This window comes from Nerophis lumbriciformis, linkage group LG29 (assembly GCF_033978685.3).
Source record: "Nerophis lumbriciformis linkage group LG29, RoL_Nlum_v2.1, whole genome shotgun sequence".
NCBI classification, from domain to species: Eukaryota; Metazoa; Chordata; class Actinopteri; order Syngnathiformes; family Syngnathidae; genus Nerophis; species Nerophis lumbriciformis.
This window is the reverse complement of record NC_084576.2, coordinates 28,275,805-28,302,122: the sequence shown is the minus strand read 5'-3', so window position 1 is coordinate 28,302,122 and position 26,318 is coordinate 28,275,805. Positions and strand designations below refer to the sequence as shown.

Below are 26,318 nucleotides of genomic sequence, written 5' to 3'. Positions count from 1 at the left end.
TCGGGAAAATCGGGAATATTTCCAGTTTAAAAAACAACTTTGTTTTTTGTCCTGATTAAGAGGAATGTTTTGATGGTGGAACGGTTGAAATGGGATGAAAAATGTAAAAGGCGTAGTCAAACGAAAAAGGTTGGAAATAGGGTTGGGGAAAAAAAACAGGAATTCCTGGAAATTTGTTGAACGGGGAAAAATGGTCGTTTGAATGTTCAGGATGAGTTTAATGTGGAATGGTTTGAATCAGTTGAAGAATGTGGGAATTGTGGAAGTTTGAAAAATGGACAATTCCTTTTTTATGACGAAAATGAAAAAAAAAAAGGAAATGGGAAATCCTAGAATTTTTTTTTTAGAATTGTTGAAGTAGGGCACACAATTCTCAAACAGGCTGAATGAAGTTGGAACAGTTTGAATCAGATGAAAAATGTGGGAATTGTGGCACTTTGAAGAATGTGCCATTGATTTCAATGGAAATTTCCCCAAAATTTGGAAATTTCGAGACAAGCGGGATTTTTTTTGAAAATGGTAAAAAAAAACAAAAAACTTGAATAGTCTGAATGAGTTGAAATGGTTGGTGTTGAAATTTTTCAAATCGGTTGAGAAATGCTGAAGTCGTAACATGTTGAATTGAGAAATGGTACTACGGAATTTTGGGAAAATCGGGAATATTTCCAGTTTAAAAAACAACTTTGTTTTTTGTCCTGATTAAGAGGAATGTTTTGATGGTGGAACGGTTGAAATGCGTTGAAAAATGTGGTAAACATAGTCGCCAGAAAAAAGGTTGGAAATAGGGCTGTGGAAAACCAGGAATTCTGTGAATTCCTGGAATTTTTTTTAACTTGGAAAAAGGGTAGTTTGAATTTCTAGAATGGTGGAATGTATATATATATATATATATGTATATATATGTATATATGTGTGTGTAGATATATGTATATATATGTATGTATATGTGTGTGTGTACATATATATGTATATGTATATGTATGTATGTATGTACTGTATATATACAAACCCCGTTTCCATATGAGTTGGGAAATTATGTTCAAACTGATAAACCTTTTTTTGTTGTTGCAAATAATCATTAACTTTAGAATTTGATGCCAGCAACACGTGACAAAGAAGTTGGGAAAGGTGGCAATAAATACTGATAAAGTTGAGGAATGCTCATCAAACACTTATTTGGAACATCCCACAGGTGTGCAGGCTAATTGGGAACAGGTGGGTGCCATGATTGGGTATAAAAACAGCTTCCCAAAAAATGCTCAGTCTTTCACAAGAAAGGATGGGGCGAGGTACACCCCTTTGTCCACAACTGCGTGAGCAAATAGTCAAACAGTTTAAGAACAACGTTTCTCAAAGTGCAATTGCAAGAAATTTAGGGATTTCAACATCTACGGTCCATAATATCATCAAAAGGTTCAGAGAATCTGGAGAAATCACTGCACGTAAGCGACATGGCCGGAAACCAACATTGAATGACCGTGACCTTCGATCCCTCAGACGGCACTGTATCGAAAACCGACATCAATCTCTAAAGGATATCACCACATGGGCTCAGGAACACTTCAGAAAACCACTGTCACTAAATACAGTTTGTCGCTACATCTGTAAGTGCAAGGTAAAGCTCTACTATGCAAAGCGAAAGCCATTTATCAACAACACCCAGAAACGCCGCCGGCTTCTCTGGGCCCGAGATCATCTAAGATGGACTCATGCAAAGTGGAAAAGTGTTCTGTGGTCTGACGAGTCCACATTTCAAATTGTTTTTGGAAATATTCGACATTGTGTCATCGAGAAACGAACCATCCAGACTGTTATCGACGCCAAGTTCAAAAGCCAGCATGTGTGATGGTATGGGGGTGCATTAGTGCCCAAGGCATGGGTAACTTACACATCTGTGAAGGCACCATTAATGCTGAAAGGTACATACAGGTTTTGGAACAACATATGCTGTCTTTTTCATGGACGCCCCTGCTTATTTCAGCAAGACAATGCCAAGCCACATTCAGCACGTGTTACAACAGCGTGGCTTCGTAAAAAAATAGTGCGGGTACTTTCCTGGCCCGCCTGCAGTCCAGACCTGTCTCCCATCGAAAATGTGTGGCGCATTATGAAGCGTAAAATACGACAGCGGAGTCCCTGGACTGTTGAACGACTGACGCTCTACATAAAACAAGAATGGGAAAGAATTCCACTTTCAAAGCTTCAACAATTAGTTTCCTCAGTTCCCAATCGTTTATTGAGTGTTGTTAAAAGAAAAGGTGATGTAACACAGTGGTGAACATGCCCTTTCCCAACTACTTTGGCACGTGTTGCAGCCATGAAATTCTAAGTTAATTATTATTTGAAAAAAAAAAAAAAAAGTTTATGAGTTTGAACATCAAATATGTTGTCTTTGTAGTGCATTCAATTGAATATGGGTTGAAAAGGATTTGCAAATCATTGTATTCCGTTTATATTTACATCTAACACAATTTCCCAACTCATATGGAAACGGGGTTTGTATTATCATGCACCCTGCTGTGAAGATGTGGTGGAAAAGGACAACATGCATGAATGTAAGCACACTTTGCAACGCCTCTACTGTGGGATTTTAGTCTATTTTATTGTTTTTTTCATGTATTTTATGTCGTGTGGTCACGATACCGATACCAAAATGTATTTCGACACTTTTCTAAATAGAGATGTCCAATAATGGCTTTTTTGCCGATATCCGATATTCCGATATTGTCCAACTCTTAATTACCGATTCCGATATCATCCGATACCGATATATACAGTCGTGGAATGAACACATTATTATGCCTAATTTTGTTGTGATGCCCCGCTGGATGCATTAAACAATGTAACAAGGTTTTCCAAAATAAATCAACTCAAGTTATGGGAAAAAATGCCAACATGGCACTGCCATATTTATTATTGAAGTCACAAAGTGCTTTATTTTTTTAAACATGCCTCAAAACAGCAGCTTGGAATTTGGGACGTTGCATAAATCACGAGTGTCTCAAAGGGCTGCACAAGCCACAAGCACATCCTCGGCTCAGATCCCACATCATTTGGAAACAACGTTTAAAAATAACGGACATTCAACAGAAAATAAGATACATTTAGCCTTTTTTATTTATATGTTTTTTTCTCTCCAAAAATAGGAGATATTGTTTTTTGTTTTTTTTGTTTTCCCCCTAAATTAAGGGAAACTCCTTTTTTTTTTACTTTTTTTTTCAGAAAATAAGGGAAATGCCTATTTTATATTTTCTACAGAAATTCTTAATTTTTTTTTTTTTCTCAGGAAAATAGGGAAAGTCTTTCTTAATCTTTTTTTCAGAAAATAAGGGGAATTTCTGAATTTCCTCTTTTTTCCAGAAAATAAGGGGAATCCCCCTTTTTCAAAAATGTTTAATGAAAGTTTGATATTTGGAAACAACATTTAAAAATAACGGAAATTTCGCCTTTTTTATTTGTGTTTTTTTTCTTCAGAAAATAGGAGAAATTGCTCTTTTTTTAATTTTCCCCTAAATTAAGGTAAATTCCTTCTTTTTGCAGAAAATAAAAATAATTCCTCTTTTGAATAGTATTTTTCTTCAGAAAATAAGGGAAATGCCCATTTTATATTTTTCTTCAGAAAATAAGGCAAATTCTTCATTTTTTGTTTTCATTTCTTTCAGGAAAATAGGGAAATTCTTCCTTAATTTTTTTTCTTCTTCAGAAAATAAGGGAAATTCCACTTTTTCAAAAATGTTTTTTAATGAAAGTTTGGTATTTCATCAATCAATCAATCAATCAATCAATCAATCAATCAATGTTTACTTATCTAGCCCTAAATCACGAGTGTCTCAAAGGGCTGCACAAGCCACAAGCACATCCTCGGCTCAGATTCCACATCATTTGGAAACAACGTTTAAAAATAACGGACATTCAACAGAAAATAAGATACATTTTGCCTTTTTTATTTATATGTTTTTTTTTTCCAAAAATAGGAGATATTGTTTTTTGTTTTTTTTTATTTTTCCCCTAAATTAAGGGAAACTCCTTTTTTTTTTAGTTTTTTCTTCAGAAAATAAGGCAAATGCCTATTTTATATTTTCTACAGAAATTCTTAATTAAATTTTTTTTTTTTCAGGAAAATAGGGAAAGTCTTTCTTAATCTTTTTTTCAGAAAATAAGGGGAATTTCGGAATTTCCTCTTTTTTCCAGAAAATAAGGGGAATCCCCCTTTTTCAAAAATGTTTAATGAAAGTTTGATATTTGGAAACAACATTTAAAAAAAACGGAAATTTCGCCTTTTTTATTTGTGTTTTTTTTCTTCTTCAGAAAATAGGAGAAATTGCTCTTTTTTTAATTTTCCCCTAAATTAAGGTAAATTCCTTCTTTTTGCAGAAAATAAAAATAATTCCTCTTTTAAAAAGTATTTTTCTTCAGAAAATAAGGGAAATGCCCATTTTATATTTTTCTTCAGAAAATAAGGCACATTCTTCATTTTTTGTTTTCATTTCTTTCAGGAAAATAGGGAAATTCTTCCTTAATTTTTTTTTTCTTCTTCAGAAAATAAGGGAAATTCCACTTAAAAAAAAATTTTTTTTAATGAAAGTTTGGTATTTCATCCATCAATCAATCAATCAATGTTTACTTATATAGCCCTAAATCACGAGTGTCTCAAAGGGCTGCACAAGCCAAAAGCACATCCTCGGCTCAGATTCCACATCATTTGGAAACAACGTTTAAAAATAACGGACATTCAACAGAAAATAAGATACATTTTGCCTTTTTTATTTATATGTTTTTTTTTTCAAAAAAAGGAGATATTGTTTTTTGTTTTTTTAATTTTTCCCCTAAATTAAGGGAAACACCTTTTTTTTTTTAGTTTTTTCTTCAGAAAATAAGGGAAATGCCTATTTTATATTTTCTACAGAAATTCTTTATTTATTTTTTTATTTTTTTAAGGAAAATAGGGAAAGTCTTTCTTAATCTTTTTTTCAGAAAATAAGGGGAATTTCTGAATTTCCTCTTTGTTTCAGAAAATAAGGGGAATCCCCCTTTTTCAAAAATGTTTAATGAAAGTTTGATATTTGGAAACAACATTTAAAAATTACGGAAATTTCGCCTTTTTTATTTGTGTTTTTTTCTTCTTCAGAAAATAGGAGAAATTGCTCTTTTTTTAATTTTCCCCTAAATTAAGGTAAATTCCTTCTTTTTGCAGAAAATAAAAATAATTCCTCTTTTGAAAAGTATTTTTCTTCAGAAAATAAGGGAAATGCCCATTTTATATTTTTCTTCAGAAAATAAGGCACATTCTTCATTTTTTGCTTTAATTTCTTTCAGGAAAATAGGGAAATTCTTCCTTCATTTTTTTTTCTTCTTCAGAAAATAAGGGAAATTCCACTTTTTCAAAAATGTTTTTTCATGAAAGTTTGATATTTCATCAATCAATCAATCAATGTTTACTTATATAGCCCTAAATCACGAGTGTCTCAAAGGGCTGCACAAGCCACAAGCACATCCTCGGCTCAGATTCCACATCATTTGGAAACAACGTTTAAAAATAACGGACATTCAACAGAAAATAAGAGAAATTCTGCCTTTTTTATTTATTGTGTTTTTTTCTTCTTCAAAAAATAGGAGATAGTTTTTTTTAATTTTCCCCTAAATTAAGGGAAACTCATTTTTTATGGTACATTTTTAGTCTACTTTATACCTGCATTATCATTTCCATCCTTACCCTTTCCATCCTTTGTAACTGAGCTACCGTGAGGAACAATTTCCCTTGTGGATCATTAAAAAGTTTGTCTAATTGTGGAGGTCCTACTAGAGATGTCCGATAATATCGGCCGATAAATGCTTTAAAATGTGATATCGGAAATTATCGGTATCGGTTTTAAAAAAGTAAAATGTATGACTTTTTAAAACGCCGCTGTGTACACAGATGTAGGGAGAAGTACAGAGCGCCAATAAACCTTAAAGGCACTGCCTTTACGAGCCGGCCCAATCTCATAATATCTACAGCTTTTCACACACACAAGTGAATGCAACGCATACTTGGTCAACAGCCATACAGGTCACACTGAGGGGTGGCCGTATAAACAACGTTAACACTGTTACAAATATGCACCACACTGTGAACCCACACCAAACAAGAATGACAAACACATTTCGGGAGAACATCCGCACCGTAACACAACGGAACAAATACCCAGAAACCCTAGCAGCACTAACTCTTCCGGGACGCTACAATATACACCCCCCGCTACCCCCTACCAAAACCCCGCCCACCTCAACCTCCTCATGCTCTCTCAGGGAAAACATGTCCCAAATTCCAAGCTGCTGTTTTGAGGCATGTAAAAAAAAAAAAAAAAAAACACTTTTTGACTTCAATAATAAATATGGCAGTGCCATGTTGGCATTTTTTTTCCATAACTTGAGTTGATTTATTTTGGGAAAACCTTGTTACATTGTTTAATGCATCCAGCGGGGCATCACAACAAAATTAGGCATAATAATGTGTTAATTCCACGACTGTATATATCGGTATCGGTTGATATCGGAATCGGTAATTAAGAGTTGGACAATATCGGATATCGGCAAAAAAGCCATTATCGGACATCTCTATGAAAAACTCTTGAGTATACTTAATTTAAAACTAAGTTAAGGGTAGTAAGCGAAAGACGCGCTCAAAAAAGTGTTATAAGTCGTATAAAAATATTAATTTTATTAACGTTTTAAATGTTTCAACAGCTTCTTCTCAGTTTTTATACATTTTTTATGTTTTATGCCCTTTGTATAAAAACAACACATTTTATTTATTTATTATTAATTATATAAAAATATAAAAATTATATTAACATATAACAAGTCGTATAAAAATATTAATTTTATTAACGTTTTAAATTTTTCAACAGCTTCTTCTCAGTTTTTATACATTTATAATACATTTTTTATGTTTTATGCCCTTTTATATATATTATATAAAAATGTTATTAACGTTTTAAATTTTTCAACAGCTTCTTCTCAGTTTTTATACATTTATAATACATTTTTTATGTTTTATGCCCTTTGTATAAAAACAACACATTGTATTTATTTATTATTAATTATATAAAAATGGGTTGCAAAGTGGATGAGATAATTACAGCCTTTAATATGTCAATGATTCATAACAACACCGATTTTGATGCATTATTATTTTTTCAACAACACTATCCTTTCTTAGCCCAAAAACACTTGCTCAAAAAAGTCAAATATTATTTTATGTTTTTTTTTTTTTTTACAACAGCTTCATACCTTTCTATTGATATACAGTTTTTATATATTTGTCATGTTTTTGTATGCTCTTTTTTAGAACAAAAACATACATTTTATAATGGTTAGATGAGGTAATTACAGCCTTTAATATGTCTATCATTCATAACACTGATTATCATGCATTAGCTATGTTAATGTTGTCAACTTAGCATAATAATGTTCATTCCACGACTGTATATATCGGTTGATATCGGAATCGGTAATTAAAAGTTGGACAATATTGGAATATCGGATATCGGTAAAAAAGCCATGATCGGACATCTCTACTTCAAACCACACGTGTACTGTGGGATTTTAGTCTATTATATTCTTTTTTTCATGTATTTTATGTCGTGTTGTCACGATACCGGTACCAAAATGTATTTCGATACTTTTCTAAATAAAGGGAACCACAAAAAATGGCTTTATTTTAACAAAAAAATCTTAGGGTACATTAAACATATGTTTATTATTGCAAGTTTGTCCTTAAATAAAATAGTGAACATACTAGACAACTTGTCCTTTAGTAGTAAGTAAACAAACAAAGTTAGTCTGCTGACAAACATATTGTGTCATTTATCTACCTATTATTTTGTCAGCATTATTAAGGACAAACTGTAAAAATGTATTATTAATCTACTTGTTCATTTACTGTTAATATCTGCTTACTGTCAGTCAATACCGGTACTTTTCAAAGGTGGTATAGTACCGATTTCAATTGATTAGTACCGCGATACTTTATTAGTATACCGTACAACCCCAGTTCTAACTAAGGTTGTCCCGATACCAATATTTTGGTACCGGTACCAAAATGTATTACAATACTTTTCTAAATAAAGGGGAACACAAAAAATTGCATTATTGGTTTTATTTGAACAACAAAATCTTCAGAATTATTATTGCAATTTAGTCCTTAAATAAAATAGTGAACATACTAGACAACTTGTCTTTTAGTAGTAAGTAAACAAACAAAGACTCCTAATTAGTCTACAGTAACATATTGTGTCATTTATACACCTATTATTTTGTACACATTATGAGGGACAAACTGTAAAAATGTATTATTAATCTACTTGTTCATTTACTGTTAATATCTGCTTATTTTCTCTTTTAACATGTTCTATCTACACTTCTGTTCAAATGTAATAATCACTTATTTTTCTCTTGTTTGATACTTTACATTAGTTTTGGATGGATACCACACATTTAGGTATCGATCCGATACCAAGTAGTTGCAGGATCATACATTGGTCACATTCAAAGTCCTCATGTGTCCAGGGACGTATTTCCCGAGTTTATAGACATAATATGAATTAAAAAAACAACGTGATGATGCTAAAAAAAATATCGATGTAATCATAGTAGTATCGACTAGATACGCTCCTGTACTTGGTATCATTACAGTGGATGTCAGGTGTGGATCCACTAATGACGCCGGTGAGCTACGGTGTGTAGTGAAGCATTTTTAGCTATTCCTCGTCCTCCAGTGATAATGGTACTTTAAAGAAACATACTTTATTTGTCGCCATGGAGGCCAGGATTAGTGGTTTAGAAGTAGCTAAAACATCTTTACTTTTTAAGCCAAAATGCGTCCGTTCTCCCTTTTCTGTCTACACACTGTGTCTGCTTGTAAGTACTCTGTGTGCGTGCGCTGCCGAACATGCTCCTCTGCTCGTAAAAACAGCAATGCCACGACGTGACGACGACGGGAGGGCGGGGGACCGGTACTTTTTAGAGGCGGTATAGTACTGAATATGATTCGTTAGTATCGCGGTACTATACTAATACCGTACAACCCTAGTTTGATGTATTTATAGTTAAATATTTTCTATTATTGACTCTCCTAGTGCGTACGTCTTCAATTTGTGGAACTTGTATTGTTTTCTGAAATGTGCTACGTAAATAAATAAAGAGTCTCATCAAAAATGTTGCCTTTTTTGATATACGTTCATTTTTGGAGTGTTTGGCATGGGCGGAAGAGTGGCTGTGCCAGCAACCTGAGGGTTCCTGGTTCAATCCCCACCTTCTACACTGCAAAAACTGAAATCTAAGTAAGGTGAAATATCTCAAATAAGGGTGATATTTGCTTATTTTCTGTCTGATAAGATAATTCTTCTCACTAAGCAGATTTTATGTTAGTGTTTTACTTGTTTTAAGTGTTTTGGTCCTAAATGATCTCAGTAAGATATCACAGCTTGTTGCTGAGATTTGATGACCTATATTGAGTAAAACATGCTTGAAACTAGAATATCAACTGTTGCAAAGCTGTGTCCGATAATGGCTTTTTTGCAGATATCCGATATTGTCCAACTCTTAATTACCGATACCGATATCAACCGATACCGATATATATAGTCGTGCAATTAACACATTATTATGCCTCAATTGGATAACCAAGGAATGGTGAAGATAAGGTCCTTTTGAAAAAAATAAAAAAAATAAGATAAGATAAATAAATTAAAAACATTTTGTTGAATAAAAAAAGAAAGTAAAACAATATAAAAACAGTTACATAGAAACTATTAATTAATGAAAATGAGTAAAATTAACTGTTGAAGGTTAGTACTATTAGTGCAGTGGTTCTCAACCTTTTTTCAGTGATGTACCCCCTGTGAACATTTTTTTTAATTCAAGTACCCCCTAACCAGAGCAAAGCATTTTTGGTTGGAAAAAAAGAGATAAAGAAGTAAAATACAGCACTATGTCATCAGTTTCTGATTTATTAAATTGTATAACAGTGCAAAAATATTGCTCATTTGTAGTGGTCTTTCTTGAACTATTTGGGAAAAAAAGATATAAAAATAACTAAAAACTTGTTGAAAAATAAACAAGTGATTCAATTCTAAATTAAAGCTGCAAGCAGCGATGGACGGGACCGACTTTGACGGCACATAAAATCCAAACCGGAGCAGTAATTAAAACTCTTTGGTGAACTTTTAATCAGAAGGGCTCAATCTCTCTCCTGTGCTAGTTTGAAGTCGACACGACAAACGCGCTCAGAGGAGATAATGTTTGAAAAAAGGTGACCGGTGTTTACAAAACTTTTGTTTTGAAGGGGGAATTGCAAACTTCCTTTTGATTTTTGCTGGGGGTTGTCAATATGTGAAATGTAGGTCTAAGTGAGACCTACATAGAGGTTTTTGTTTCATGTCTCAAAGACATTCCTACTGGAAGTTACAGGCAGTTTTGTCTGAGTTTTCCTCCTAGGAGCAGTTGTGTCTTTGTTTTCTTCCTAGGGGGCGCTACATTTTAAGTCTTGGCGTTGGGTTTTTTATTAGATCGCAATTTTTGCTAGTCTTGATGTGTGTGTCCAGTTTGGTGAGTTTTGAAGCATGTTAAGGGGGTCAAATTACAGCTCAAAGAGGCAAAAGTGACTGTTTTTACTACACTTTTGTTTTGAAGGGGGAATTGCCAACTTCCTGTTGATTTTTGCTGAAAGAAGTCAATGTATGAAATCTAGGTCTAAGTCAGACCTACATAGAGAGAGTCCTGATGTGTGTGTCAAATATAGTGAGTTTTGAAGCATGTTAAGGGGGTCAAATTACAGCTCAAAGAGGCGGCGGAATAATAATAATAATAAAACCTTACAATTACAATAGGGTCCTCTGTCCCAAAGGGACATTGCGGTCCCTAAAAATAAGAATTTAAATAAATAGACTACTATCCAATAAAAATAATAAGCAATCCTGTACAATATACAAAATACTGTACAATATACAGAACAAGACAAGAGTACCGGAGTAATAACAATCAGTGTCGGATGTATTGCACTCGAAGGGTAATATTGCACAGTAGGGTATTAGGGTAGGATATTGTATAGGGGTGAATTGTTTATTATAAGTTTGAGTTCAAGTTCGAGTTTGAGTTCTTTGCTGTTTTATTTTCAATGAAACAATAGAAAATACATACTCATATAGTAGTACAGTTATTAGTGAGAATATACTTATTTTAAGGTATTTTTTGGGTTCATTGAGGTTAGCTAATTAGGGACCGAGGACCCTATTGAATTTCTAGCGTTTTATTATTATACCGCCGCCTCTTTGAGCTGTAATTTGACCCCCTTAACATGCTTCAAAACTCAACAAATTGTACACACACATCAGGACTGGCGAAAATTACGATCTAATCAAAAAACCAAACCCCAAAACTCAAAATTGCGCTCTAGCGCCCCCTAGGACAAAACTGCCTGTAACTCCCAGTAGGAATGTCGTAGAGATATGAAACTAAAACCTCTATGTAGGTCTCACTTAGACCTACATTTCATACACTGACAACCCCCAGCAAAAATCAACAGGAAGTTTGCAATTCCCCCTTCAAAACAAAAGTTGTGTAAAAACAGTCACCTTTTTTCAAACATTATCTCCTCTGAGTTGTTGTGTCGGCTTCAAATTAGCACAGGAGAGAGATTGAACCCTTCTGATTAAAAGCTGAGGAAAGAGTTTTAATTACTGCTCCGGTTTGGATTTTATGAGCCCTCAAAGTCGGTCCCGTCCATCGCTGCTTGCAGCTTTAATGAGGGACCGAGTCCCTTTGGGACAGAGGACCCTATTGAATTTCTAGCGTTTTATTATTATACCGCCACCTCTTTGAGCTGTAATTTGACCCCCTTAACATGCTTCAAAACTCACCAAATTGTACACACACACATCAGGACTGGCAAAAATTGCGATCTAATCAAAAAACCAAACCCCAAAACTCAAAATTGCGCACTAGCGCCCCCCTAGGAAGAAAACACGGACAAAACTGCCTGAAACTCCCAGTAGGAATGTCGTAGAGACATGAAACAAAAACCTCTATGTAGGCATCACTTAGACCAGGGGTCGGCAACCCGCGGCTCTAGAGCCGCATCTTTAGCGCCGCCCTAGTGGCTCTCTGGAGCTTTTTAAAAAATTTATGAAAAATGGAAAAAGATGAGGGGGAAAAAAATCTATTTTTTGTTTTAATATGGTTTCTGTAGGAGGACAAACATGACACAAGCCTCCCTAATTGTTACAAAGCACACTGTTTATATTAAACATGCTTCACTGATTCGAGTATTTGGTGAGCGCCGTTTTGTCCTACTCATTTTGGCGGTCCTTGAACTCACCGTCGTTTGTTTACATGTATAACTTTCTCCGACTTTCTAGGACGTGTTTTATGCCACTTCTTTTTCTGTCTCATTTTGTCCACCAAACTTTTAACGTTGTGCATGAAAGGTGAGTTTTGTTGATGTTATTGACTTTTGTGGAGTGCTAATCCGACATATTTGGTCACTGCATGACTGTAAGCTAATCGATGATAATATGCTATTTAGGCTAGCTATATGTACATATTGCATCATTATGCCTCATTTGTAACTATATTTGAGGTCATTTAGTTTCCTTTGAGTCCTCTTAATTCAATTTATATCTCATGACACACTATCTGTATGTAATATGGCTTTTAATTTTTTGCGGCTCCAGACAGATTTGTTTTTGTATTTTTGGTCCAATATGGCTCTTTCAACATTTTGGTTTGCCGACCCCTGACTTAGACCTACATTTCATACACTGACAACCCCCAGCAAAAATCAACAGGAAGTTTGCAATTCCCCCTTCAAAACAAAAGTTGTGTAAAAACAGTCACCTTTTTTCAAACATTATCTCCTCTGAGCGCGCTTGTTGTGTCGGCTTCAAACTAACACAGGAGAGAGATTGAACCCTTCTGATTAAAAGTTGATGAAAGAGTTTTAATTACTGCTCCGGTTTGGATTTTATGAGCCCTCAAAGTTGGTCCCGTCCATCGCTGCTTGCAGCTTTAATTAGGGCCCGCATGGCCCATTGCATAAGGACTCCCAAAGGGAGTCCTTATGCAATGGGACATAAGGACCTATTGAATTTGTAAGGTTTTATTCTTTATTCTTTATTCTTCCGCCGCCACATTAAACTGTAATTTGACCCACTTAACATGCTTCAAAACTCACCATATTTGACCCACACATCAGGACCTGCGAAAATTGCCTTTTTTTAAAAAAAACCGAACCACAAAACTCAAAATTGCGCTCTAGCGCCCCCTAGGAAAAAAAACAAACTAGACTGCCTGTAACTCCCACTAGGAAGGTCGAAGAGACATGAAACAAAAACCTCTATGAAGGTCTGACTTAGACCTACATTTCATAGTAGTACATTGTCGGGCTAAAATCAACAGGAAGTTGGCAATTCCCCCTTCAAGACAAAAAGTACTAAAAACAGTAACTTTTGCCTCTTTGAGCCCCTTAACACGCTTCAAAACTCACCAAACTGAACGCACACATCAGGACTGTCAAAAATTGCGATCTTATAAAAAAACTAACCCCAAATCTCAAAATTGTGCTCCAGCGCAATTTTTGAATAAAACGCAGAAAAATCTGCTCCTCGGAAGAAAAAAATGACAAAACTGCCTGTAACTCCCACTGGGAAGGTCGGAGAGACATGAAACAAAAACCTCTATGTCGGTCTAACTTAGACCTACATTTCATAAATTGACAACCCCCAGAAAAAATCAACAGGAAGTTTGCTATTCCCCCTTCGAAACAAAATTTTTGTAAAAACCGGTCACCTTTCTTCAAACATTATCTCCTCTGAGCGCGTTTGTTGTTTCGGCTTCAAACTAACACAGGAGAGAGATTGAACCATTCTCATTAAAAGTTGGCGAAAGAGTTTTGATACCTGCTCCGGTTTTGATTTTATGACCCTTCAAAGAACCTCTGCGCTGATGCTGCTGTTTTTTCAAGGTAGGTACACTAGACAAAAGTATTGGGACAATTCGGACTAAAAGTAGACAAAAGTATTGGGACACTTATGACTACCACTGGACAAAAGTATTGGGACACTTAGCACGAAAACTGGACAAAAGTATTGGGACACTTAGGACTAAAGTTTTGGGACACTTACGACTACCACTAGACAAAAGTATTGGGACACTTAGGACTAAAACTTGACAAAAGTATTGGGACACTTACTACTAAAACTGGACAAAAGTATTGGGACACTTAGGACTAGCACTTGCCAAATACGCGGGCCCGACCAACGCTGCTTGCAGCTTTAATTTAACTTGTTTTGGAAAGTCTTGACAAGCCAAATTTTCTTGTTCTATTGGCAGATAATTTTGCTTAGTTCAAATAAAATACCCCTCATTTTTGTATTTTTTTTTCTTCTTGTTTTTGAACACTGACTTTTTGCAGTGTACCATACTAGTGACGTCCGTTGTGTCCTTGAGCAAGACATGTCACCCTTGCTCCTGATGGGTCCTGGTTAGGGCCTGGCATGGTTAGCTCCCGCCATCAGTGTGTGAATGTGTGTGTGAATGGGTGAATGTGGAAATAGTGTCAAAGCGCTTTGAGTTAAAAAAGTTAAAGTACCAATGATTGTCACACACACACGAGGTGTGGCGAAATTAGTATCTGCATTTGACCCATCACCCTTGATCACCCCCTGGGAGGTGAGGGGAGCAGTGAGCAGCAGCGGTGGCCGCGCCCGGGAATCATTTTTGGTGATTTAACCCCCAATTTCAACCCTTGATGCTGAGTACCAAGCAGGGAGGTAATGGGTCCCATTTTTATAGTCTTTGGTATGACTCGGCCGGGGTTTGAACTCACAACCTACCCATCTCAGGGCGGACACTCTAACCACTAGTTCCTTAAAAAGGTAGAAAAGCGCTTACCAGTTACCATTTCTACAAACAGCTCTCGACATGACACGGAAACGTTGCAAACTACAGTACAAATGGTCCTTTTTAAAAGGCACTGTTTCTAAATGAAGTCTTGTATTGGTGCTAAAATGCTCATTTGAGATTTTCTCCCGAAAGAGGAGGAAAGAGGAAGGGGGGGGGGGGGAAAAGAGAAAAAAAAGAAAAAAGGACAAATGTATATGGGGAATTGTGCAGATATGTGTATATGTATGTTGTACGGTATACCGGTATTAGTATAGTACCGCGATACTAATGAATCATATTCGGTACTATACCGCCTCTAAAAAGTACAGATTTCCCACCCCGAGCTCCGTTGTCGTCATCACGTCGTGACATTGCTGATTTTACGAGCAGAGGAGCATGTTCGGCAGCACACACACACACACAGAGTACTTACAAACCCTGTTTCCATATGAGTTGGGAAATTGTCCATCCATCCATCCATCTTCTTCCGCTTATCCGAGGTCGGGTCGCGGGGGCAGCAGCTTAAGCAGGGAAGCCCAGACTTCCCTCTCCCCAGCCACTTCGTCCAGCTCCTCCCGGGGGATCCCGAGGCGTTCCCAGGCCAGCCGGGAGAGATAGTCTTCCCAGCGTGTCCTGGGTCTTCCCCGTGGCCTCCTACCGGTCGGACGTGCCCGAAACACCTTCCTAGGGAGGCGTTCGGGTGGCATCCTGACCAGATGCCCGAACCACCTCATCTGGCTCCTCTCGATGTGGAGGAGCAGCGGCTTTACTTTGAGCTCCCTCCGAATGACAGAGCTTCTCACCCTATCTCTAAGGGAGAGCCCCGCCACTCGGCGGAGGAAACTCATTTCGGCCGCTTGTACCCGCGATCTTGTCCTTTCGGTCATGACCCAAAGCTCTTGACCATAGGTGAGGATGGGAACGTAGATCGACCGGTAAATCGAGAGCTTTGCCTTCCGGCTCAGCTCCTTCTTCACCACAACGGATCGATACAGCGTCCGCATTACTGAAGACGCCGCACCGATCCGCCTGTCGATCTCACGATCAACTCTTCCCTCACTCGTGAACAAGACTCCGAGGTACTTGAACTCCTCCACTTGGGGCAAGATCTCCTCCCCAACCCGGAGATGGCACTCCACCCTTTTCCGGGAGAGAACCATGGACTCGGACTTGGAGGTGCTGATTCCCATCCCAGTCGCTTCACACTCGGCTGCGAACCGATCCAGTGAGAGCTGAAGATCTTGGCCGGAGGAAGCCATCAGGACCACATCATCTGCAAATAGCAGTGACCTAATCCTGCAGCCACCAAACCAGATCCCCTCAACGCCCTGACTGCGCCTAGAAATTCTGTCCATAAAGGTTATGAACAGAATCGGTGACAAAGGGCAGCCTTGGCGGAGTCCAACCCTCACTGGAAACGTGTCCGACTTACTGCCGGCAATGCGGACCAAGCTCTGACACTGATCATACAGGGAGCGAACTGCCACAATAAGACAGTCCGTTACCCCATACTCTCTGAGCACTCCCCACCGGACTTCCCGGGGTACACGGTCGAATGCCTTCTCCAAGTCCACAAAGCACATGTAGACTGGTTGGGCAAACTCCCATGCACCCTCAAGGACCCTGCCGAGAGTATAGAGCTGGTCCACAGTTGGGAAATTGTGTTAGATGCAAATATAAACGGGATTTGCAAATCATTTTCAACCCATATTCAGTTGAATATGCTACAGAGACAACATATTTGATGTTCAAACTGATAAACAATTTTTTTTTTTTTTGCATATAATCATTAACTTTAGAATTTGATGCCAGCAACACGTGACAAAGATGTTGGGAAAGGTGGCAATAAATACTGATAAAGTTGAGGAATGCTCATCAAACACTTATTTGGAACATCCCACAGGTGAGCAGGCAAATTGGGAACAGGTGGGTGCCATGATTGGGTATAAAAACAGCTTCCCAAAAAATGCTCAAGTCTTTCACAAGAAAGGATGGGGCGTGAGCAAATAGTCAAACAGTTTAAGGACAACGTTTCTCAAAGTGCAATTGCAAGGAATTTAGGGATTTCAACATCTACGGTCCATAATATCATCAAAAGGTTCAGAGAACCTGGAGAAATCACTCCACGTAAGCGGCATAGCCGGAAACCAACATGGAATGACCGTGACCTTCTATCCCTCACTGTATCAAAAACCGACATCAATCTCTAAAGGATATCACCACATGGGCTCAGGAACACTTCAGAAAACCACTGTCACTAAATACAGTTTGTCGCTACATCTGTAAGTGCAAGTCAAAGCTCTACTATGCAAAGCGAAAGCCATTTATCAACAACACCCAGAAACGCCGCCGGCTTCGCTGAGCCCGAGATCATCTAAGATGGACTCATGCAAAGTGGAAAAGTGTTCTGTGGTCTGACGAGTCCACATTTCAAATTGTTTTTGGAAATATTCGACATCAAAGGGGAAGCGAACCATCCAGACTGTTATCGACACAAAGTTGAAAAGCCAGCATCTGTGATGGTATGGTGGTGCATTAGTGCCCAAGGCATGGGTAACTTACACATCTGTGAAGGCACCATTAATGCTGAAAGGTACATACAAGTTTTGGAACAACATATGCTGCCATCTAAGCGCCGTCTATTTCAGCAAGACAATGCCAAGCCACATTCAGCACGTGTTACAACAGCGTGGCTTCGTAAAAAAAAAGAGTGCGAGTACTTTCCTGGCCCGCCTGCAGTCCAGACCTGTCTCCCATCGAAAATGTGTGGCGCATTATGAAGCGTAAAATACGACAGCGGAAACCCCGGACTGTTGAAACGACTGAAGCTCTACATAAAACAAGAATGGGAAAGAATTCCACTTTTAAAGCTTCAACAATTAGTTTCCTCAGTTCCCAATCGTTTATTGAGTATTGTTAAAAGAAAAGGTGATGTAACACAGTGGTGAACATGCCCTTTCCCAACTACTTTGGCACGTGTTGCAGCCATGAAATTCTAAGTTAATAATAATTTGCAAAAAAAAATAAAGTTTATGAGTTTGAACATCAATTCAATTGAATATGGGTTGAAAAGGATTTGCAAATCATTGTATTCCGTTTATATTTACATCTAACACAATTTCCCAACTCATATGGAAACGGGGTTTGTACTTGCTTAACATGTGATCAAGTACTATGATTGACAGCGACTCTAGAGTCCTTTCTTGTGTTTCTTTATCTCAAGATCCATTTTTTTGTTTTTGTTTTTCTTTTGTTGACGTGTACAAAGTAAAAGTGGAAAGTGTAGGCATAACACGCCTTTAGCTTCAGCCTATACCTTTTTGGTCAGGAAATGTAAAACCGATATTTGTATTTATTTATAATAATAATAATAATGAATTACATTTGTAACGCACTTTACATTTGTTAAAATCTCAAAGTGCTACAAAGTATAAAAAAAATAAAAAATAAATAAGAAAAAATAAATAAATAAAATAAAATAAATAAAAAAAATAAATAAAATAAAAATGGAAAGTTAGAGTATATAATCAAAAATTTAAATAGAAATGAAATCATCACACATGATTTATCTGCTGTGCACCGTTTCAGCCTATACCTTTTTGGTCAGGAAATGTAAAACCGATACTTGTATTTATTTATAATAATAATAATAATAATAATAATGAATTACATTTGTAACGCACTTTACATTTGTTAAAATCTCAAAGTGCTACAAAGTATAAAAAAAAAAAAATAATAATAATTTAAAAAAAAAATAAAAATAAATAAAATAAAATAAATAAATAAAAATGGAAAGTTAGAGTATATAATCAAAAATTTAAATAGAAATGAAATCATCACACATGATTTATCTGCTGTGCACCGTTTCAGCCTATACCTTTTTGGTCAGGAAATGTAAAACCGATACTTGTATTTATTTATAATAATAATAATAATAATAATGAATTACATTTGTAACGCACTTTACATTTGTTAAAATCTCAAAGTGCTACAGAGTATAAAAAAATAAAAAATAAAAAAATATATAAGAAAAAAAATAAAAAATAAAATAAAATAAATAAATAAAATAAAAAAATAAAAATGTAAAGTTAGAGTATACAATCAAAAATGTAAATAGAAATGAAATCATCACACATGATTTATCTGCTGTGCACAGTTTCAGCCTATACCTTTTTGGTCAGGAAATGTAAAACCGATACTTGTATTTATTTATAATAATAATAATAATAATAATAATGAATTACATTTGTAACGCACTTTACATTTGTTAAAATCTCAAAGTGCTACAAAGTATAAAAAAATAAATAAAAAAACATAAGAAAAAATAATAATAAAATAAAATAAATAAATAAAATAAAAAAATAAAAATGGAAAGTTAGAGTATATAATGAAAAAATTAAATAGAAACGAAATCATGACACATGATTTATCTGCTGTGCACCGTTTACATGAACTGATGACCCAAAAAAGAAAAAAAAATACATTCAGTGCAAGTTAAAACATTGGAAATGCTCCACTTTGACTTGACACTTGTCAGTAAACTAATGATTTACCAGTACGTTCATTTGTAAGTGGCCAAAACAATAGTAATAATCCTTATTGTCTTTATATAGGCAATGCTTTTTAATTGGTGCTTTGATGGCTAATATACTAATTGCAGTTTCCCCATTGAAGCAGCCGTATCAGACGATATCAATCATTTTTTCTCCCATTAAGTGCTGTATTAAAACCAATTTGAAGTCTAGAGGCGAAACAAGACAAAAAAAAAAAAAAAGAAGCCACTGAAGTGAAGCTAATTCCCCACAAAGGGATCTCAGGCTTCATTTAGCGCGGGGGAGGAAGATAAGTACGGGACGGAAATAATTGGATTAAAGTCGATCAACAAGTGGCACGGATGTTCGCACATTTATGAACGGGCACGGCGCACTAAGTGAGCCTCACACGGCGTGCACCTGCACGCTCAATGCATGGGAAGGGATCACAAAATGAACTAAGTCGCATTGATGATGGAGGAAAAAACACTGATATGGTCTTTAAATAACACCTGCACGCATGTTTAGACTTTTGCCACAAATGCTACAGGTCATACAAAAACAAAAAAAAGAATTAAAAAAAATTAATTAAAAAAAAAGGCCCCTTTTTTATATGTATATTTATTTTTGGGGGATTTAAAGAGTATACAATTACTCATAATTTAGCCTAAAATAACACTGATAAAAATACAGGCTTTAAACAGCTGCCATTTAAAGAAACATACACTTTTCACTGTAATATTACTGAGAGCTGTTTTCCTCTCCAAACTCTTTAAAAAAAAAAATAAATAAATAAAAGCGGAAAACAACATGCATTTAAAAAAAAAAAAAAAGACAGCTAGATGTACTTAACTAGGTACTTCCAAGTATTTATTTCCAGAATTACTGAAAAAATATATAAGATGATGTAAAAAAGTTGTATGTTTAAAAAAAATATTTAAAAAATCAGTATAAAATTACAAGACAAGCGGTAGGAAATGGATGGATGGATGGAGTACAAAATTACTTCCAAAAAATAATAATTTAGCCTAAAATAAAAATCTTTATAAACAGATACAGGCTTTATACAGCTGCCATTTTAAGAAAAAAAAAACACTTTTTACTGTAAATATTACTGAGAGAGGTTTTTTTCCCCCAAACTATTTCAAGCATAAAATAAATAAATAAATAAAAGCGGAAAACAACGTGCATTTAAAAAAATAATAAAGACAGCTAGATATACTTAACTAGGTGGTATTTATTTCCAGAATTACTGAAACACTTTTTTTTTATATGTATATTTCTTTTTTTCATAGATAGTCACTAATAAATATAAATTGAGACTTTTGGGGGATTTAAACAGTATAAAATGACTTCCAAAATATAATAATTTAGCCAAAAATAAAAATCTTTATAAACTAGATACAGGCTTTAAACAGCTGCAATTTAAGAATTTAAAAACATTTTTTTTTTTTTTTACTGTAAATATTACTGAGCGAGGTTTCCCCCCCAAAACGATTTAAAAAAATAAATAAAAGCGGAAAACAACATGCATTTAAAAAAAATAAAGACAGCTAGATATACTTAACTAGGTACTTCTGAGTATTTATTTCCAGAATTACTGAACAAAACTTTTTTTATATGTATATTTCTTTTTTTCATAGATAGTCACTAATAAATATAAATTGAGACTTTTGGGGGATTTAAACAGTATAAAATTACTTCCTAAAAATAATAATGTAGCATAACTGATAAAAATACAGGCTTTAAACAGCTGCCATTTAAAGAAAAATAAACGTTTTACTGTAAATATTACTGAGAGGTGTTTTACCCCCAAACTATTTTAGGCATAAAATAAATAAATAAAAGAGGAAAACGACACGCATTTTAAAAAAATAAAGACAGCTGGATATACTTAACTAGGTACTTTTGAGCATAATTACTGAAAAAAGATATAAGATGATGTAAAAAAGTTACACCCTACCTTTTAAAGAGAATACGAAAAAAGAACTCATTGTTTGCTAAAGAAAAAAAAAAAAAAAATTTATTTACATAGTTTTTCTCCCTAATGTTAAACTTTCAGGAAAAAAATTAGACATAAGAAAACAATATGTCTAAAAATATTTTCAAAATCCACAGATGCAACTTCTAAAAAGGAGCTGCACTCTCTCAAATAAAATATTTGTATAGTTGAAATACTTTGCAAATCTCCAATATTTACTTATTTTTCTTGTTTTAAGCGTTAGCTAAACAGCAGCGCTCTACTCATTTCTTCACCAAAGCTACTTGGGAAAACATGCATAAATACCTACACGTTTGGTCGAAAACCTCACAGATAAACCCCAACTTTTCAACTTTACAGAAAAATATCAAAGTTCCTAAGACACTGGGCCTTAGGAACTTTGGGCCGTATCTAAATAAACTTGCTAGTGTCATCCTTCAATAAAACGTATTAAAAAATATGTTTAAAAATCCACAGATATAACGCTAAACTTCTAAAAGGACCTGCACACCAGGATCACTTTTAAGCATAAAATAAATAAATAAAAGCGGAAAACGACACGCATTTAGAAAAATATATAAAGACAGCTAGATATACTTAACGAGGTACTTCTGAGTAGAATTACTGAAAAAAGTTGCACCCTACCCTTTAAAGACAATAAGAAAGAAAAAAAAAAAGAAAAAAAAAAATATATATATATATTTATTTATTTTCATAGTTTTTCTCACTAATGTTAAACTTTCAGGAAAAATAGAAGACATAAGAAAACAATATGTTTAAAAATCCACAGATATAACTCTAAACTTCTAAAAAGGACCTGCACACCAGGATCACTTTTGGGGGATTTAAACAGTATAAAATTACTTCCAAAAAATAGAGATAGTGTTTCCCCCCCACCCCAAACTATTTATAGCATAAAAAAAAAAAAAAAAGTGGAAAACAACATGCATTAAAAAAAATAAAGACAGCTAGATATACTTAACTAGGTACTTCTGAGTAGAATTACTGAAAAAATATATAAGATGCAAAAAAGTTGCACCATACCTTTTAAAGACAATAAGAAAAAAGAACTAATTGTTTGCTAAAGAAAAAAAAAATATTTACATAGTTTTTCTCCCTAATCTTTAGGAAAAAAAAGAAGACATAAGAAAACAATGTTTAAAAATCCAAATATATAACTCTAAACTTCTAAAAGGACCTGCACTCTATCAAATAATAACGAAAAAAATAAAATACAAATAAAAATTAATTATTTACATAGTTTTTCTCCCTAATCTTCAGGAAAAAAGAAGACATAAGAAAACAATATGTTTAAAAATCCACAGATATAACTCTAAACTTCTAAAAGGACCTGCACCCTATCAAATAATAATAAAAATAAATAAATAATAATAATAATAATAGTAATTATTTACATAGTCTTTCCCCCTAATCTTCAGGAAAAAAAGAAGACATAAGAAAACAATACGTTTAAAAATCCACAGATATAACCCTAAACTTCTAAAAGGACCTGCACTCTATCAAATAATAATACAAATAAATAAATAATAATAATAGTAATTATTTACATAGTCTTTCTCCCTAATCTTCAGGAAAAAAAGAAGACATAAGAAAACAATATGTTTAAAAATCCACAGATATAACTCTAAACTTCTAAAAGGACCTGCACTCTATCAATTTATAATTAGAATAAATAAATAATAATAATAATAGTAATTATTTACATAGTCTTTCTCCCTAATCTTCAGGAAAAAAAGAAGACATAAGAAAACAATACGTTTAAAAATCCACAGATATAACTCTAAACTTCTAAAAGGACCTGCACTCTATCAAATTATAAATAAATAAAAAATAAAAAATTAAGTACTTTGCAAATTAGCGATATTTACTTATTTTTCTTGTTTTAAGCTTTTAAGCTCAACAGCAGCACTCTACTCATTCTCCTAGGGGGAAACGTGCATAAATACGTACACGTTTCATTGAAAACATCACTTTTCAACTTTCCGGTGAAAATACCAAAGTTCCTAAGACGTCGGGCCTCATCCTTCAGAACGCTCCCATCCCCAATCCGAAGCGGTCCACCAGGACTGACCTGTTGAATCCATGTCCGGCTCCTCCAGCAGCCCGCAGTGCATCCTCTTCCCATCAACCACGCCGGGGCGGCTCCTTCCCAGAAAATGGCTCTCTCCGTTTTCCCCTCCTCCTCCGCCGCCGCCGGCGTCCGTATCCTCGTCTCGCTCGCCGTCTCCGCGACCACTGGCCGTCGGACGGGAGATGCTGAGGGTGTGAGAGGAGGAGAGAGAGGGCGGGTGAAAGTGGAGAGAAAAAAAAAGGTGGGGTACGGCGGGGGGGGTTCGGAGAGTCCTCCAGAAATCCAGCGGGGGCGAAGCCAGAGCCGTCAAAATGTTTGCTGATGTTTCATGGGAAAGGGGCTGATTTTATAGCAGCCCTGATGTCATTGATAGGCTTGGAAGGCTGATGAATGGCCCCCGAGTCAGATGGGGATGTGGCAAGGCTCACTGGAAGTCTTTTGTGGGCCTCTTTTGAATAAGAAAAGCTCCCCTCCCAAGGAAAAAGAAGGAGGGAGGGTAGGGAGGGGGGGGTTCAGACCGAGAAGCCCCAACACCGAGGCCTCCATGATGGCATCTCATACGCCAACACTTGTTGCCTGTGCATCTTTCTGCTGAGCGAGGAGGTTCATGCACACATTTCCTGTCGGGTTATATCAAGTGTGTGTACGTGTGTGTGTGTGTGTGTGTGTGTGTGTGTGGGGGGGTACCCCTACTCTTATTTTGGAGGGGGGGGGATCACAAAAGAAGAGAAAGTGAGAGTGAGAGGGAAAAAGAAAAAAGTGCAAAGCCCGAGGCTGCACTGATGGAGTGCCTGAGAGCTGGAGAAGGGAAAGCTGTGATTAGAATATGAATGGAACCACAGGAGAGAGGGGGAGAAGAAGGAGGAGAAGAAGAAGAAGGAGAAGAAGAAGAAGAAGGAGGATTATGGCTGAATTACTCACCGCGCTGCTGACCATAGGGGGACTTTCGCCCAGACGCCGCCGCCGCCGCTGCAAGACACACATTAGCAAAGAATGAAAAGTGCATTTGAACAATTAATGTTGGCCAATTAAGGAGGACAGGTGCATCTTCCTCTTGTATCACAAACGGATGTCTCATTGTCCGAGCGGCCAATTATGTGTGCGTCTATTCAGGCCGGTGGATGGGACGCCCACGACTCGGCGTGGTGGAAGGATGCTGAATACCAAGAAGGCTACCACGTCATCAATGGGAGCTGGGCTTCGGTCATGACAACAAACACGGGGCCGGAAAACGGCGAGACTTTTAACTTTATTTTTTCCCTTCCGCTGGATTTGATTGATTGGATGATTTCAGAATCAGAATCAGAATCAGCTTTATTGTCATTACGCAAGGTAACGAGATTGAGGCCATTCCATACAGTGCGATGTGTGCATGCTAGAAAAAAATTTGAAAGGAAACCAAGGTATAGAAATGGGTTTTAAGTCAGTGGTCCCCAACCACCGGGCCACGGCCCGGTACCGGTCTGCACAAGAAATAAAAAGAAATAAATAAATAAAGAACATTTATTAAATCAACATAAAAAACACAAGATACACTTACAATTAAAGCTGCAAGCAGCGTTGGACGGGCCCGCGTATTTGGCAGGTGCTAGTCCTAAGTGTCCCAATACTTTTGTCCAGTTTTAGTCCCAAGTGTCCCAATACTTTTGGCAAGTTGTAGTCCTAAGTGTCCCAATACTTTTGTCAAGTTGTAGTCCCAAGTGTCCCAATACTTTTGTCCAGTTTTCGGCCTAAGTGTCCCAATACTTTTGTCCAGTTTTCGGCCTAAGTGTCCCAATACTTTTGTCCGGTGGTAGTCATAAGTGTCCCAATACTTTTGTCTAGTGTACCTACCTTGTCTGCATTGTGTAGGCACGCTGGTGCTTCCTGCTTTTAAGCAGCCATCTTAAAAAAACAGCAGGATGAAGGGTCATAAAATCAAAACCGGAGCAGGTATTAAAACGCTGTTCTGTTATTTTATACACAAGGGTTTAATCTCTCTCCTGTGTTAGTTTGAAGCCGAAACGACAAACGCGCTCAGAGGAGATAGATTTTGAAGAAAGGTGACCGTTTTTTTTACAAAAATGTTGTTTTGAAGGGGGAATAGCAAACTTCCTGTTGATTTTTGCTGGGGGTTGTCAATTTATGAAATGTAGGCCTAAGTGAGACCTACATAGAGGTTTTTGTTTCATGTCTCTCCGACCTTCCCAGTGGGAGTTACAGGCAGTTTTGTCAGTTTTTTCATCCGAGGAGCAGTTTTTTGTGCATTTTATTAAAAAATTGCGCTAGAGCACAATTTTGAGATTTGGGGTTAGGTTTTTTTATTAGATCACAATTTTTGCCAGTCCTGATGTGTGCGTTCAGTTTGGTGAGTTTAGAAGCATGTTAAGGGGGTCAAATTACAGCTCAAAGAGGCAAAAGTTACTGTTTTTAGTACTTTTTTGTCTTGAAGGGGGAATTGCCGACTTCCTGTTGATTTTAGCCCAAGAATGTACTATTATGAAATGTAGGTCTAAGTCAGACCTACATAGAGGTTTTTGTTTCATGTCTCTCCGACCTTCCTAGTGGGAGTTACAGGCAGTCTAGTTTTTTTTTTCCCCTAGGGGGCGCTAGAGCGCAATTTTGAGTTTTGTGGTTCGTTTTTTTTAAAAAAAAGGCAATTTTCGCAGGTCCTGATGTGTGGGTCAAATATGGTGAGTTTTGAAGTATGTTAAGTGGGTCAAATTACAGTTTAATGTGGTGGCGGAAGAATAAAGAATAAAACCTTACAAATTCAATAGGTCCTTATGTCCCATTGCATAAGGACTCCCTG

At 36.1% G+C, this 26,318-nt stretch overlaps 1 protein-coding gene across 2 annotated transcripts in view; it reads right to left on the bottom strand.

Moving 5' to 3' along the window:
* The window catches only part of rfx4 (regulatory factor X, 4), a 104,194-nt gene extending 80,492 nt beyond the window's left edge, over positions 1 to 23,702 (bottom strand). For both annotated transcript variants that reach the window (XM_061924573.1, XM_061924576.1), the window contains exon 1: positions 23,528 to 23,702. In XM_061924573.1, the coding sequence (XP_061780557.1) occupies positions 23,528 to 23,570 (43 nt within the window). In that variant the 5' untranslated portion in view covers positions 23,571 to 23,702. The remainder of the gene's footprint in view (positions 1 to 23,527) is intronic.
* Positions 23,703 to 26,318: the final 2,616 nt, after the last annotated feature.